This window comes from Erpetoichthys calabaricus, chromosome 7, assembly GCF_900747795.2.
Source record: "Erpetoichthys calabaricus chromosome 7, fErpCal1.3, whole genome shotgun sequence".
Classification (NCBI taxonomy): domain Eukaryota; kingdom Metazoa; phylum Chordata; class Cladistia; order Polypteriformes; family Polypteridae; genus Erpetoichthys; species Erpetoichthys calabaricus.
In genome coordinates this window covers 27221953-27236978 of record NC_041400.2, presented here as the reverse complement: position 1 = coordinate 27236978, position 15026 = coordinate 27221953, and the positions used below count along the sequence as shown (strand labels likewise).

The 15026-nt window shown below is 35.6% G+C and overlaps 1 protein-coding gene across 6 annotated transcripts in view; it reads left to right on the top strand.

Moving 5' to 3' along the window:
- The window catches only part of ptbp3 (polypyrimidine tract binding protein 3), a 135019-nt gene that overhangs the window by 25003 nt on the left and 94990 nt on the right, over positions 1-15026 (top strand). For 2 of the 6 annotated variants that reach the window (XM_028804903.2, XM_028804907.2), the window contains one exon: positions 8457-8490. The exons of 3 other annotated variants lie outside the window; for them this stretch is intronic. In XM_028804903.2, coding sequence (XP_028660736.1) covers positions 8457-8490 — 34 coding nt within the window. Of the gene's footprint in view, positions 1-8456; positions 8491-15026 lie in introns of those variants that run through there. One more of the 6 variants, XM_028804904.2, reaches the window with a different exon arrangement.

Below are 15026 nucleotides of genomic sequence, written 5' to 3'. Positions count from 1 at the left end.
GCACTTAGTGTGTGTGTGTGAAACTGGCTCGACTCGGTATATTGAAAATCCTTTATACTTAAATAGCCAAAGTGTATCATGCAGATATGTGGAAAAGACACCCAGAAAAGTCTCAATGTTGAGAGACAAAAATGAATTTAAATAACTAGCATAAGACTGAAACATAACAAAATCTGATAATAGAGTAGGAGTCTGAATTCTTTTTGAATGCACTGCATGCATGTGTGTACTGTGGTAGACTAGGATTTCCTTGAAACAATATTCTATGTGGTACATATTGCTACCTAGATAGACCCAGTCCCCTGTAACCATATATGATAAAATGGTTGCCAAATAAAATTATTTTCTAATATTCTAAATGTTTTTTTGTATGACACAATGCTTAAATGGTTCATAGTTGCCTTTAGCACAATATCTCTGGTATTTTAAATTTTCAACTCGTATCCTTCCTGTTTTGCCCAGCCAGCACTTAATTTGTCATTTTTATTCTTTTCTTTTGTATTTATTCAGGAGAATCAATTAGCAGGCTATTGTGTGATACATCAATGGAAATTAGACAAAAAAGGGACTATCTAAGCTGCTGTTTTATGTGAATTTGTGGTATAAAGTGGGAGTAGCTTCACAGCTGTTATCAAGCTTTGTTATCAGATTTAAAAGTATTTAATTTTGCTAACTCAAAAAATCAGATAACCAAACTATTGACCCATACTTGTAAGTTGTGAGTATACAAATTAACTCTTTATTTTAAATGGTTATCTAGTGCAGTTGCTGCAGTAAAATATTTAACAGTATTCCCTAGATGCAAAACCATTTTGTTTCTTGTTGTGATCATTTAAAATTTCCATTGATAATTTAAGGACATTTTACAACATTTGGATTATATACTTATATTGCTGTCCTCATCGTGGCAGAACTAGGAGTTCAAAATTCAGGAAAAGGCTTTCTTAATCATATTGTCAGAATGTTGTCTGTGACCAGTTTTCTTGTAATCCAATAAGATGCTTTCCACTCCTATTAATCTGCCTTTCCCTTTTTCTTTCCATAATGTTTATTTATTTAACTCAAACTACTTTTTGGATGCAAGTTCTGGGTTAACCTGGGCACATTTCATGAGTGAACCATACCGGTTTGAGATTTCACTGTACTTACACACAATACATCAGGGGCTTAGAGGACAGAACAGGCATTGCCTTACAATTTGACCATAGACACAGAACCAAAATAAGGGCTGCTGTTACAAGAGAATGCCTGTGGAGCCAGCAGGGGGAGTAAAACAAATAAAGTCCGTGTAGTGGCACTGGCATTGCTGCTGTTTTAAGCAGTAAGTAAAACTTCACTTTAGTAAATCATTTGCACACCCGTTAATTTTAAAAGTTACTACGATTTGTCAAGGTGGTTGTTTATATACTCTCATTTCATGTGAACTCAAGTATGTTCTGAGATTTGTCAATTAAGGAAGACCGTAGTTTTGAGGTAATATAGTTCTACTCATTGATGATGACACCAGAGAGCAGCAGTATGTTGCATGTTGTTTAGCACATATATGAGTAAGACTGTACATATGACAATAATGGTCTCATGAACCTATACTTGCACTGCATAGATCAGCTATCGTAAATATTTTGTTTAATGATTTATGTATTTATTCCTATATTAAACACACAAGTTAAACATGTTTTAATGAATATGATGAAGATGTGCTCTGTTTAATGTGGGTTGCACACAGGGAGAATGGCTGGTGGTGCTGCCTCATGAATTCTATGTTCTGTGTCCAGTTCAATATCCATGCCCAGAGTAGTATACGTGCCTTTAATATTTACATTTACATAAAAGTAAGGTCTTTTATTTGCAGCATTTAATAGTGATGAGTGAACTCCATAATGTTCTCTTTGCCTCGAGTTTGGAGAAATCACAGAAGTGTTCACAAATATTGCCAAATGATATATATCAAATCAAAATGCATTGAAGTCAAAGGGGATGGACTAACTGAAGTAAATTTGACGGGATTATAATGGTACTATCATCTTTAAAGTGTCCCTGAGGACTAGGGAAACGTCTGCCAACTATATTGGACCGAATATTGTGGCCAAAAAGGCGACCTGAGCTGTGTGGCACCGGTGCCAACCACTGTGTCTCTGTGAGATCAAAGAAGAAAGAACACAGAGACGCGCAAATGTATATTTCATCAAAACAAAGCAGAAATGACAAAATTGTAGTCAAGTCAGAAAAAATATGTAGGTTGTTTTATGTTAATATATGTGAAAAACTATTGCTTTATGTGTTTGTCAGACAAAGAGCCTGGCAGAAGCTCGTCACTGCCGCTGCCATGGTAGTGCACAGGGCAATACATGCAGCAACAGACATTTTATATTGATTTACGTGAGAAGCTATTGTTTTGTGTACTTTTCAGAATACTGCATTTTTTGGACAAATATTCAGCCTTGGGTGAAAAAAAAAATCGTCCCTAAAAGATTTAAAGGCAAAATATTCAAAGTGGCGCTTCGTGATTGAAGCCATGTGCTCATTGTAACTTTTGAAGTCGCACTGCGGGCTCTCCAAACTGTTTGTGCTGGTGCTTTGCACTTTTTCTTCTATCAAAAAATGTAAATAATAATCTTTCCATTAATATTATTATATCATAGAGTCTCCTGTGTTTTCTAGGCGGTATGAAGCTCTGTCAAGGTTTATTTTCATTCTCCACGTGGCTAATTATGCATGCATAGGGCACGCGCCTCCCTCTCTTATATTGATGTGGAACTCGAAGATCAACCTGCACATTTGGGGACAAGCAGAGATAACTCGTTATTTATGCTGTATATATTTCATAAAAATAAAATTTCAGAACCTGCATTATTTACTTATCTGTTAAACTCCTTAAATTGAGTTCACCTACTGTACACAGTATTAATGTACCTTTACGGCTTTACATTTTATAGCATTTGTTTTTATGGAAAATGTAAAAAACTGGAATAAATACTGATGCTGTAGTAGTTCATCAGCTGCCTTAGCGCCTTTAGTTTCCTTGAAATCTGCATGTTCCATTTTTATCTGTGTGAGTTTTCTCTGTTAACCTTGAGTTTCTCCTGGTGTTCAAATCTACAATGTGTCAGCCAGTTGACTAGCGATACTAACTGTGAAGCGTGATTATGTGCTCTTCATAGTGTCAACCACTGCACGATCGTGCCTCCGTGAGATCAGGGAAGATAGAATGTAGTGAGAGATGCACAAGCTGCATAACCAGTCTATAATTCAAATGATCAGCATTATATATGCAGTGGGGCATGTCCCATCCACTGTTGGCTGTTACAGCTCCAGGAGATGTCGCGATGGCATTGAAAAGCGTTATGGGATACTGAAAAAAAAAAAGTTCCCCTAAACCGGCCAAATTAATTCGACAAACAAGGGCGAGTGCAGCTAATTCACTGCAAATAACGCTTTGCCGAAATTTGCTGATCAACACTACTTGTTCTTGATAAATAAACTGTACAAGCTCAGGTTGGGTCACAGTTTTTAAAATGGCAGGTGAGATTTGGTTTACAGGTGTGGTATTCTTGTTAGAGTTGGGAGGGCCGTGATCTTAAAAATGAGGCCCATGCAGAATTTTAACCAAGGTGTGTATTAATGTGCTATTTAGGCCAGTTGAACAATTTAAAATTGCGATTCCAAATATCTACATTAAAATGAACAGCACTTGCTCAGTTTCTAAAAGGTATACTAAATGTAAACATTTTTACTAGAAACATTTGATATACTTATGTATAGAAAATACATAAGAAATATTATTCTTTCAATTGCACAGCAAGTTGTCTTGAGTCCTGTCTCCACCCATGTTTTAACCTTTAACCTCCTGTCATTTTTTCAGTGTCTTCAGTGTTTTTATTTTAATAAAACTGCTTTATGCTTTGATTACTACTTAAATAAATCTGTCTTCTTTCTTTTTTAATTTTGTCAACATAACATTTTTACTTGCTAGTGTTTTTTCTATTAAAGCACTCAAAACCAAGCCTGCATTTTTCTCTAATTTTATAGATTTTCTAAGAATTAGTAAATTGAACCTGTCAGTAGTCAGTCTTAAATGTACCCATTTACTTTCACTGGAAGTGACAATATGAAGAAAAGAATAATGGATGCTGATCAGGGCCCTTAAATGTTCATGGTGCATGTATATCAATGACCAAAGAGCAATGTTTGCTCAAAACACAATTACAGAAAATGATTTTTTTTATTATTATTATCACAGTGGCAAGAATTCAGATGTTGTGGGAGCCACTTTCTTGGAAAATCTTCATTTTTCTGCTTGGTATTATAAAAACACTTTTACTGTTGGTCAGATTTCTCTTCTTTTCCTTAATTTTTATTGATTTGGCCTTATCGTAAATGACTCTCTGCAGTTATTCTAATTTGACAAATGCATAATGTACATAGAAATATAAATGTATTTATGCTGTATTCTAAGTGTGATTACTGGCAAAAATAAATCTGCACTGACTTTATCTCATGTGGACAGGCAGTCCAGGCATATGGGCACCTTTGTTTGAATTATCCTGTTCTTGGTCAGATTGACAAACTCTTATCATGAGATGCAGCTCCATCTCTGGTTGTAAATCGTGAGTCTATGCAAAGTCTAAAATGCCTTTGTTTAAATGTACAATGAGAAATAAATCCAACACTCAAAATAATATCACCAAGCCACGGATGCTTTTTTTTTTTTTTTTTCCAAGAGGGTCACAGTTTGTTTGTAGTATTGCTGAATGTATTATTGTGGAGAAAATGTTCATTTAAACGACACATTTAATCATAAAAAATTGAGAAGAAACAGGAATAAGAAATAAGCAAGAACCTTTTGAATTTACTGTTTCCTAAAATGAAAAAAGGTGCAAATTCATTTTTTGGATTAATTTCTTTGTTTATTTATTGCACTATGAAACTAGCAGAATTCACCCAAAATATTTTTTATGCAGAAAATCAGTAAATAAATAACAAATAATCTCTAACCCTAAGCCCAAACCTCAGTTATACTTGAGACCAGTAACTAACAGAAAAACATTTAGTACTTGGACAATGGGCTCTGTTTTTGTTTGAATGCATAAAATTTTAACATCTTCATGCATAACAAACGCGTGTTTTAAGCCATCCTTTATATATAATTTCCCCTTGAGCTAATAACTTCAGATAAGGCTATAATTGAATGCTGTCCCTCATTTAAAAGCTGATTGAAATTATCCACTATACTGTAAGCATGCATGTTTATAAAAGTAGGAACATTTTGTCATGAAGGGCCACTTAAGTTTACTCACGACTGCTCCCACTCCAGTCTACTCCATGAAAAACTAGTTCTCTTAGCTCAGTGATGTTGCAGCTGGAACAAGCTGTTTCTGAACATTTCAACCATTGCACTGTATTTATTTTTTGTACTACTTGCTGTCTCCTCTGAACACTGCCTTTATTATTTAAATATATAGAAATTCTACTTTTAATTTTAAAATGTAGGAAAATTCTGCCTTTTGCTGAGCTCATAAATAATCTTATTGAATCATAGTGTACAAACCCTTCACAAAATAAGTAAAATTATAAAGGCTTAATTTTGTTTTTCACAGCGGGGGTTTTATCATGCAACTACAAGAGGGGGATTTGTGGGTTTTTTTTTTTGGTTTTTTTTTAGTACACCATGGTTTTTATACAGAATAATGTGATCATCATAGACTTGGTGATTTATGTGACTATATGCATATACCAGGTTTATTTAATTGATGTGATATGCTTTGGTAATCCCAGAGGTCATATTATCTTTTCCATGACCTCTGGGGGTCAGAGCACTGACTCGGCCATGTACAGCACCCATGCAGCAATTTTAAGGTTAAAGGCCTTGCTCAAGGGCCCAGTGGAGTTGGATCCTTTGCGGCAGTAACAGGATTTGAACTGGCAACCAGGGCTATAGATAAATCCTTCGACTCTGATTCCTTAATTTCCGGTATTTCTGACTCCAACTCCGACACCAACTCCTCTGTATGTAATATGCTAATGTATTTTTCATGTTGATTGAAGGAAGGCAACATACACGTCATTTAACCACAGAACTACTGTCAAGGAAGCTGACTCTCTACCATATTGGCCAGTTTAAACAAAAGACAAGAACCCCTAAACACACATCAGGCCACAGCACACACCTCCACCTACATCATTATACCTGTTTACACTCAAATTAAGTTGTTAAAAACATTATATCTGAAATAAAATGAAAACACTTTTTGTAATGTACCATAATCCAGATTCCAATATGTGAATGTCAGGTTGTATAATAAATAGCTCAGCTGAACTTCACACTAGTAGTAACACAATTATGCACTGGGCTTTATTCTTACATCAGAGAAATACTTAATTATGACTATTGTTTGTGAAATGGGACATTTGAACTTGCTGTATTTTTTTTTTTCAATACAATTTAAATTTATTAGGAGTCAGGAGTTGGTACATTTTTGCAGACCCCAACTCCAGGTACCCAAAATTGTCTCAGACTCCTCAACTCAGACTCCGACTCCACAGCCCTGCTGGCAACCTTGCAGATACCAGCACAGATGTTTAGCCTCAGAGCCACCACTCCACTATTTATTAGCACTTTCTGTTTGTGCTGCTTAAAACCTAAAATTTAGGACATTTATTTATTCAGACTGTTTGGTACCAAGGTTGGTTCACTTAATTAAATGGTGTGGAAAATCAAGCATACATGAAAATACCAAGTTTAAACAATACAAAGTGAAATAAGTTGTACAATTAAGTTACAGTAGGCAAGGTAATCAGTACTGTATTTTGAAATATGAAGTTGGAAATAATAAACATTTTGAAGAAACTATATATTCAGTAAAAAACCCAGATAAATTTCTCTATCTATCTATCTATCTATCTATCTATCTATCTATCTATCTATCTATCTATCTATCTATTTCAAAATTTAAACTAAATATTTCAAATTGTTTTACTTGTTTGCAACCCAAAATCACACTTTTTGCATAAACAGAAAAATAAACAAGCAAAAGTAATTATACACAGATCAGAGTATAATGAATCTTGAAATTTTTTTTTTTTAATTCTGTCTTTAATGTTCAGTTTTTCTTAAACATCTGTGGGTCTTTTTCCCACAGCAAGGTCTCACATCCATTTAAATAGCAGTATCTCTGTAGAACTGCATTCGGACCATACACGACATTTATATCATTGCAGTTTCTATCCATTATCACATTTTTCCTGTTTGCAAAAGCATGGAGAATTGTATTCTGATACAGAGCATCCAAAGGGGAGTGCAGATAGAGGGACTAACAAAACTTAAACATTACAGTACCAGTGCCACATTAATTAGTATATATCATATTATTCAGAATATTCAAAAACATCTCATTTATACAAATTCTTTAAAACTATAATAGCATACTTCATTTGTTAATTATTTTGAGACTTTTAAGAAGTTTCAGCTGTTGTACAGCACTTTTCCACATCTACAGGACCAAAACACATGGCTTTCCTGAATTCCTCATTTTTAACCCCCCTTAACACCACACCAGCAGTTTAGAAAGCTCAAGAAGGAGATCAGATGATAGACCAAAGTAAAACCTAAAAGTTGTAACTTTGGTTAGACATTTGTAAATTAAATCTAGGACAATGGGAACATTATACTTGTCTGATGGGAAAAATCATAATATGTACAGTATGTTTGTGATCTTACACTCTGGTTCATAAATGGTTTAAGAGATTTGAAAGAATCTGTTTCTTTCAGAGCAGCATCAAAATTCAGGCAGTTCATAAATGACCTAGTAAATTTTGTCTGCTTCTGAAAATGGAGAAATTTAATGTTGAGCAAAGTGAACCTCTCAGGCTGTCAACTGACAACCTGTGGCCTTAGGCCCTTTGGTATTATGTTGGATTTTGAATATATATATTTTTTGTCTTTAAAGACAGAGTATTGGGAGCTGAATGTATTGAGAGGGCTTTCAGAGATCACAGTATTGGTGATGATAAACGGAAGTAGGGCAGTAGCGTGTATGTTGACAGATTTTTTGTTTTCATTTTTTGTATTTATTTTCTTCTACCTTGTGTGGATATGCAACATATGAATTGAAAAAAATATCACTATTCTGTTGTCTTTGTATCCATTTTATTTAAATATATTCCTGTCACAGCTAATACTTGTTTCTGTAGCCTGTTCTGATGAATTGTTTGTGGCTGCAAACATACACTTAACTGTAGCATATTTAAGTTACTTTTATTTATTTTCTTGTCTGTTGCTTTTACTTTTACAGCTGTCAGCCTTCCATGTTCATCTAAGCTAGATTTCCGTTTTGGACTTTTTTTGTGTTGACTGTTTCATTTGATTTCTTTGACCTTTCATTTACTTCTGGCTAAAAACAATAACCAGCTTTCTAACTTTGCCTCTTCATTTTTCTCTTTTCCTTTATTCCATACAGTGTCGTTTCAGATCTTATAGCAGTCAGTTTAAAGGTAGGACTCTGGTTTCTGTCTTTCATATTAAATATTGTATGGGTCTTCTATCCCCCCACCTCTTCTGCTTATGCGTGTGGTTGTGGTAACGCTGTTGGATGAAATGGGAGCAGAAGATAGATGCAACGTGGTTTGTGGTAGCACGAGTGTTAAATTACTGTACTTTTTGCACTGTGTTTATATTTTATTAGGCAAGTCTTGAGATATCTGTCTTATTTGTCACTAATTTAATCTTTTCTTTTGGTAACCAAAATGTGTTACGGATTATATAAATATCGAATTGTATTCCTTTTGAGGGGAACAGAATATATGTGTTTTTTGAGAAAGCCATAGTGTCAGAGTTTTTGGTGAGATTGGAAGTGGGTAGGGATTTCTTTCAGTTTACTCAGGGGGCAGGAGTAGGCTGTTTGGATGAGGTAAAGTAAAGCAGTGCATTATACTACTTGCCACTCCCAGTGGATTGATTAGCTCACTTCTTTAAAGGTTCACCTGGTGCAGTTGGACTTTGATTTGGTCATTTTTAAATTACGTCTTCAAGTATGTACAGTATATATGACACACCTGGATAGGATTTTATTAGCTTGTGGTTTTGTTCATACTTGTGTTTAAGATTTTCTTCTTCATAATTATTTGTATTTGTAAACATATTTCTTCATCATGTCTTATGGACCATCTGAGGTGGATGGTAGCAGATGGACCAGTTGGACATATACCTTCATGTAAGATACATTATTGGTATCATTTTGCTGTACAGATTGCCCAAATTAACAGTTTTGTTCTTTCTTATAACCCACAGACCATCTAAAGGCATACTGTTTATATAAAGACACCTACATTAATACTGTATTGCTCTATTAGTGAGAACTCTTATACACAGGTCACAACAATTTTGCATGGTGCAGGTTAGCACTTTTATGATTTTAGAATTTATTTCAACTTTATCAGCTTTTGTTTACTGATTAAGAAAAAACATATGTGCTGTTAAAACTGTTTTAGCACAACAAATGCACTTTGAATCATCATGTTAACAAAATATGCCATAAGTGAGAAAATAAATTATGCAAGAAATCTAAAGAAAGTTCTTAAATTTAGTTTTCACTAGTATGTTATTTGCTAAAAAGTTACTAACAATAGTAAAGAACAATATTTAGTAGTGGACATAGATTTCCTGAGACTTTAGTGGATTCACTCTTCCTTTGAAAGGGACAGTTGTAATTTTCATATGCAACTTGATTCTGGTGGTCTCCTAGATGTCATTTGTTACAGTGCAATATTAGTTGGTCTCTAGTTTACAAATTACAATTGATAATTTCTGATTATTGTGCTTGTTTCAAACAGATGGAAGAAATTATGAATTCTTAGAAAATGTATTAGGTCGTTCCATTATAACTAGTACTCAGTCCAGTACATAGTATTCCTTTATTTTGTACCTGATGCTGCACCAGCCAAGATCTGAATTTTCCCATAGGATTAATAAAGTTTATCTTATCTTATGTGAGACTGAATTTTTTGGGTTCAGTGATGGGTGGGTAGATCATTTGATTATGTTTTGCTGTATATATTTTTTCCACCACCCACAAAAGCTGGTAGGTAGAGTACAATTAAATTCTAGCATAATTTAAAATTAATTAATTAAGCACCATGAGGCAAGAAAATCAGTTTGTGGAGTAATAGCCAGTAACATGTTTACTCATTGACAGGCATGCTCATTTTATACTAAAGATGTAAACATGTCAGTTAAGAGAAGTTGTTTAAGGTAAATATTTTGTGCTTAAAAGCCTAGATGAGCCAATTTTAACTCAAAAATTACAAGCCTGTTTGAGTTAAAGTTCAAAGTCCAACATTAATCTCTATTAATTTGTATATATATCAATGTAGTGTCATTAGTTCATAAAGTGTTTAAACGTTAAAGTGTCATAAAACGTTTCGGCCTTAAGGCCACAGGACACTTGGTTTAAATCCCACTGTGACTGTCCCACTGTTTTGAATCCCCCTTTCTCTGTCTATGTGAAGTATCAATGTTTTCTTCTTGTTCTCATGGTTTCCTTCCAATAGCATATGTTAGATTAAGTGGTATCTCTAAGATGTCTTTGTATGGACGAGACTTGGTGTGTGTACTTGAATGTGCCCTGAGATTGCCAGTTCCTCAGTGCTGTATGCTCCTGTATCAGCTTCTGGTTACCAATGACACTGAATTGAATAAGTTTGTTCAATTTATAGATGGATAATTATATTTATTTATGGTTCAAACCAAAGAACAATTAAAGTATTCTGCATATTGTTCTATGTAACTCTTACTGTTTATAACAATGGAAATCCCCAGGACACACACACAAGAAAATTAAGATACGAGGTGAGACACAAAAATAACTGTACTGGGCTTGGGGCTTTCCTGGAAAACTGTCTGGAGGTTGGCCAGACGTGAAACCTAGATCTATATCCCCTTCTACACGCTCTCTCAAACTGCCGACCGGCTAGGCATATACTGTGAATAGCCCAGTCAGTATTTGCACAACAATTGCTACACAAGTTGCCATGATAATATCATGTGAAAAAAATCAAACGTCGAGTCTCAGTACTTTAGCAAAACCAGCTTTTATTCAGCTTGAAACAGGAACAGCAAGGTTATTTATTGTAGTGGGATCTGCCACTCTCCTATACACAGACACAGCAATCAGGCAGTGTCGGGACCAGGTTAATGGCCAAGTAATCCTGTTCCCTTACATTTATAATGTTCCTTGCATCACCCATCGACTGCAGGGTGCTCATAGCATGACTGCGATCTTTTTGGATTCACTTTTGCGGCAAACTGCTACAGCGCTGGGAGCCTGTGGTTGCTTTGGGACACTTTTCCATATGTCGTCCCGTTGGGTGGAATCCCAAAATAGTTTAGAAACCTTACAATGCGTAAAGCTTTTTTTTTTTTTCTTTTTAGTTTGTGTCAAATTGTAGTGACTCTACAGGCAAAAGCAACTGTCATTGCATAAATTCCTTGTTAAAGTCACAAATAAAAAGAAAAAGATTCCAGTGAGCCAACAGATAGCAGTGATTCCGTTAGTTAGAGTGAAAGTCGTCCCACACAATAATCCTCCTCCTCTCCTCTCTCTCATCTCCCTCACACCAGACACGATTCTTTTTCAAAGGTAAAGTGCAAGTTAATTTATTTTATGTATTTTTACTTTATATTTTGTATTAGTCATTTTCATATGAATATTTTTGGGTTGTAGAACGAATCAACTGAGTTTACATTATTTCTTATGGGGAAATTCGCTTTGATATACGAGGGCTTTGGATTACAAGCACATTTCCGAATTATACTCACAAATCAAGGCACCATTGTACCATTAAGAAAAAAAAATCTTGTTTTGGATATTAATACCATTTAAGTGTTTACCTTGGTCAATATGTGTCTTTTTAGTAAAAAAAAAAAAAAAGTTATTGGCCTTAAATTAGGTATATTTCTAACTAGCCTTGGAAAAATCCTAAGACAGTAGGCTTCAGTTATAGTGATGTCTGTTATTCAGATGAATAAGAAGTACTGTGTAACTAGACAAGTATGGTACTCTTTGTTATAGAGTATTTGTTTGCGTTTTACTTTACCGGAGCCAATATTGTTAGGTCATTAGCAGTGCTGGCACTACCATTAAGGTAATTAGGCATTCACCTAGGATGCAGATCATAAGGAGGTGGATACTCATCCTCATGGGTTAGCTACCGAACAGGCTGTTGGCGTACTAATAAGCTTGGCCTAGGGTGTAAAATAACCTAACACTGGCACTGGTTATTAGAGCTGCTTACTCTTGAACATGGTATGTACAATTATCCATGAGTAAAACATTTCAATTTTTCTTAACGACCAACCATGATTTTTATTCATAGTCATGTGAAAAGAAAATTTGCCATCAATATGAATAATGAGAATTTTGGGTATGAATACGACTGGCATAGATGACAACTGTGAAGTCGTTTTGTAGTGGAATAGAATCTACAGTATAGTTGCTTTAAAATACTTGACATAATTGTTAAAACTGTGTAACAATATTAGCAGTTTATTTGATGCTGGGCAGCTGTCATTAAAAGTAAGGCATTAAATGTCAACAGCTCTTTCATGATTACTGACAAAATAAATTTGGAAAATTATTCCCATAAGGTAATTCACCTGTCCTTGTACTTTAAAATTTGTCATGAAATTGTGTTTGATTATTCTATTTGTACCAACTGATGTAATTTGAAACAAAATTTTACATTTTCTTATACTACTGTGAAAATATTTGGATGTTAACCAAATAGTTTAATTTTTAAAGGCTTGGGTAAATCTCCAGAATATGATATTTAGATTTTTTCCACCTTTGCAACACATTCAGGATGCTTCATCAGTCCAGTTAAATATACAGCAATATAGAAATTTAACATTCATAGACCCTATAAGTATTTCTTTATTAGATTAATATTCATTGTGTGAATTATTATAAAACTCATTGCTGCCATTTTTTAGCCAAGGCAAGTATCTTTTTTGATTTGCATGTTAAACAGAACTTTCAATGTTCATATTAATATGTTTTGAGGTATATTTACTAACTGCATTTCTGTGAATTTCTGGACCAGTGACCTGTCTAGGGTTGGTTCCTATGTGATAGTGTGTGCAAAAACAAATGTAATCATGCATAAACGAAATGTAAAGCACAAAAACAAACTAATAAACACATAATCAGATTGAAAATACAAAAACAAATTATAGAACAAAAGAATAAAGGTAAAGATTGCAAAACATGTTTGAAAACATAAAAATAATTCAGAAAAATGCAAACAAGAAGTGCAAAAGCCTCTGAAAATGCAATTATCCATATTACTAACCGAGAATGGTAAACCGGATGGACGCAGGGACATCCGGCCATGGGCCGTGGACGCAAAAGACGTACTGCGCAGGCGCCCCCACAAAACCCCCCTTCCAAGCAACGGAAACCGGATGGAAAGCAACGCAAAATTAGAAATGAGGCGCCCATAGCACACAGAAAAAAGGAGTCAGACGCCGGCACTGTGTGCACGAAGCCCATGGCACACGAAACGGAACACACACAAAGAAGAGAATTGAGACCCACGACACACAAAGCCCCCCTGCAGTAACTGAAATAAGAAATAAGGCAACGCGCCCCTAGAGCACCAAAAAGAAAGGAGTCAGACGCAAGCGCCACATAGCACACGAAACGCTACGTACACAAAGAAGAGGATTCAGACCCACTACCACACTAACATAAATAAGAAATGAGACACAAAGCCCCACTAGGGTTACCACTTTTAATACAAAAAAATAAGGGACGCATACTGATACGGGGGCCACATCCCAGTGCCAACACTTTGCAGACTCTACTTAAAAGACCCGCCCTCCTCACTAGACAGTTAAAATGTCCAATCAAACTAACGATGACATCAAGTATTACCCAATCAAAAGTAGGAAAGGAGGCATCTTCATAAAATGCGTGTGAGATGATTTGCATGAGACGCTGCTTTAAAAAAAATGATAAAAAAAATACGGGACAAAACCCGTCCCGTATTGATTCAAAACGGGACGCGCAATTTCATTCTCAAATACGGGACGATTCCGTATTTTACAGGACGAGTGGCAACCCTGCCCATTACTAAACGAACCGTCCGTATTAAACATACGTCATCTGAACACATTCAAATTAGGCAGCATAGGTCGATCTCATTATACTGATCCACTATTAACCATTTAACCACAGAAAAGGCTCCATATTAACAGTGAGTGCGATCCTCCTTATTACTTATCCATATCTCTAACGCTGAAGAACAAACAAGTAATGAATTCACGATCACAGGTACAAAACGATACGGCTCAAGTGACGGGACCAAACACACGAACCCGTATGAAAAAAAAACAATACACGTCAGCGCATACAACGCGCTTCTGAATCCCCGGAAGAACAAATGTCTCGGCTCCAAAAACGCAAAGCTCAACTAACACATTAACAGAAACAAGTGCAGATGGACAGATACAATGAACGTACACGCATACAGCACGCGTCTCAAAGTGCTGCATCGAAACAGGCAAGGGTTCAAAACGAAACACCTCGAGTCTCAGAGATACAAAAACGGCAGCGAAGGGACAAAATAAATAAACGCAGACGTCTACAACGCGCATCTGAAATGCCGGAAAACAAGCAGACAAGGCTCCAAAAAGAGAGAGCTCGACTAACCAACATACAAAAACGGGCAAAGCTCAATACAAACAATGAACGCCGTAAACTGCAACGGGCTTCTCACACAGCACAGGCAAATCGATTACGGCTCGAGAATAGCACGTCCCAAATCCTGCACATACAACAGCGCGCCTCTCAAACGGCACAGACAAAACATACACGTCAAGGACATCAACGACAGACACCTGCTAAACAGTTGCGCCAGTTAGCTGACAACGCGTTCAATAATGAGTCCACTATTCATGAAAATTCATTGGGATTAATGAATGTCATTTGCAATCATTGTCATTCACTTAACTTCCCTGAAGAAACAACTAG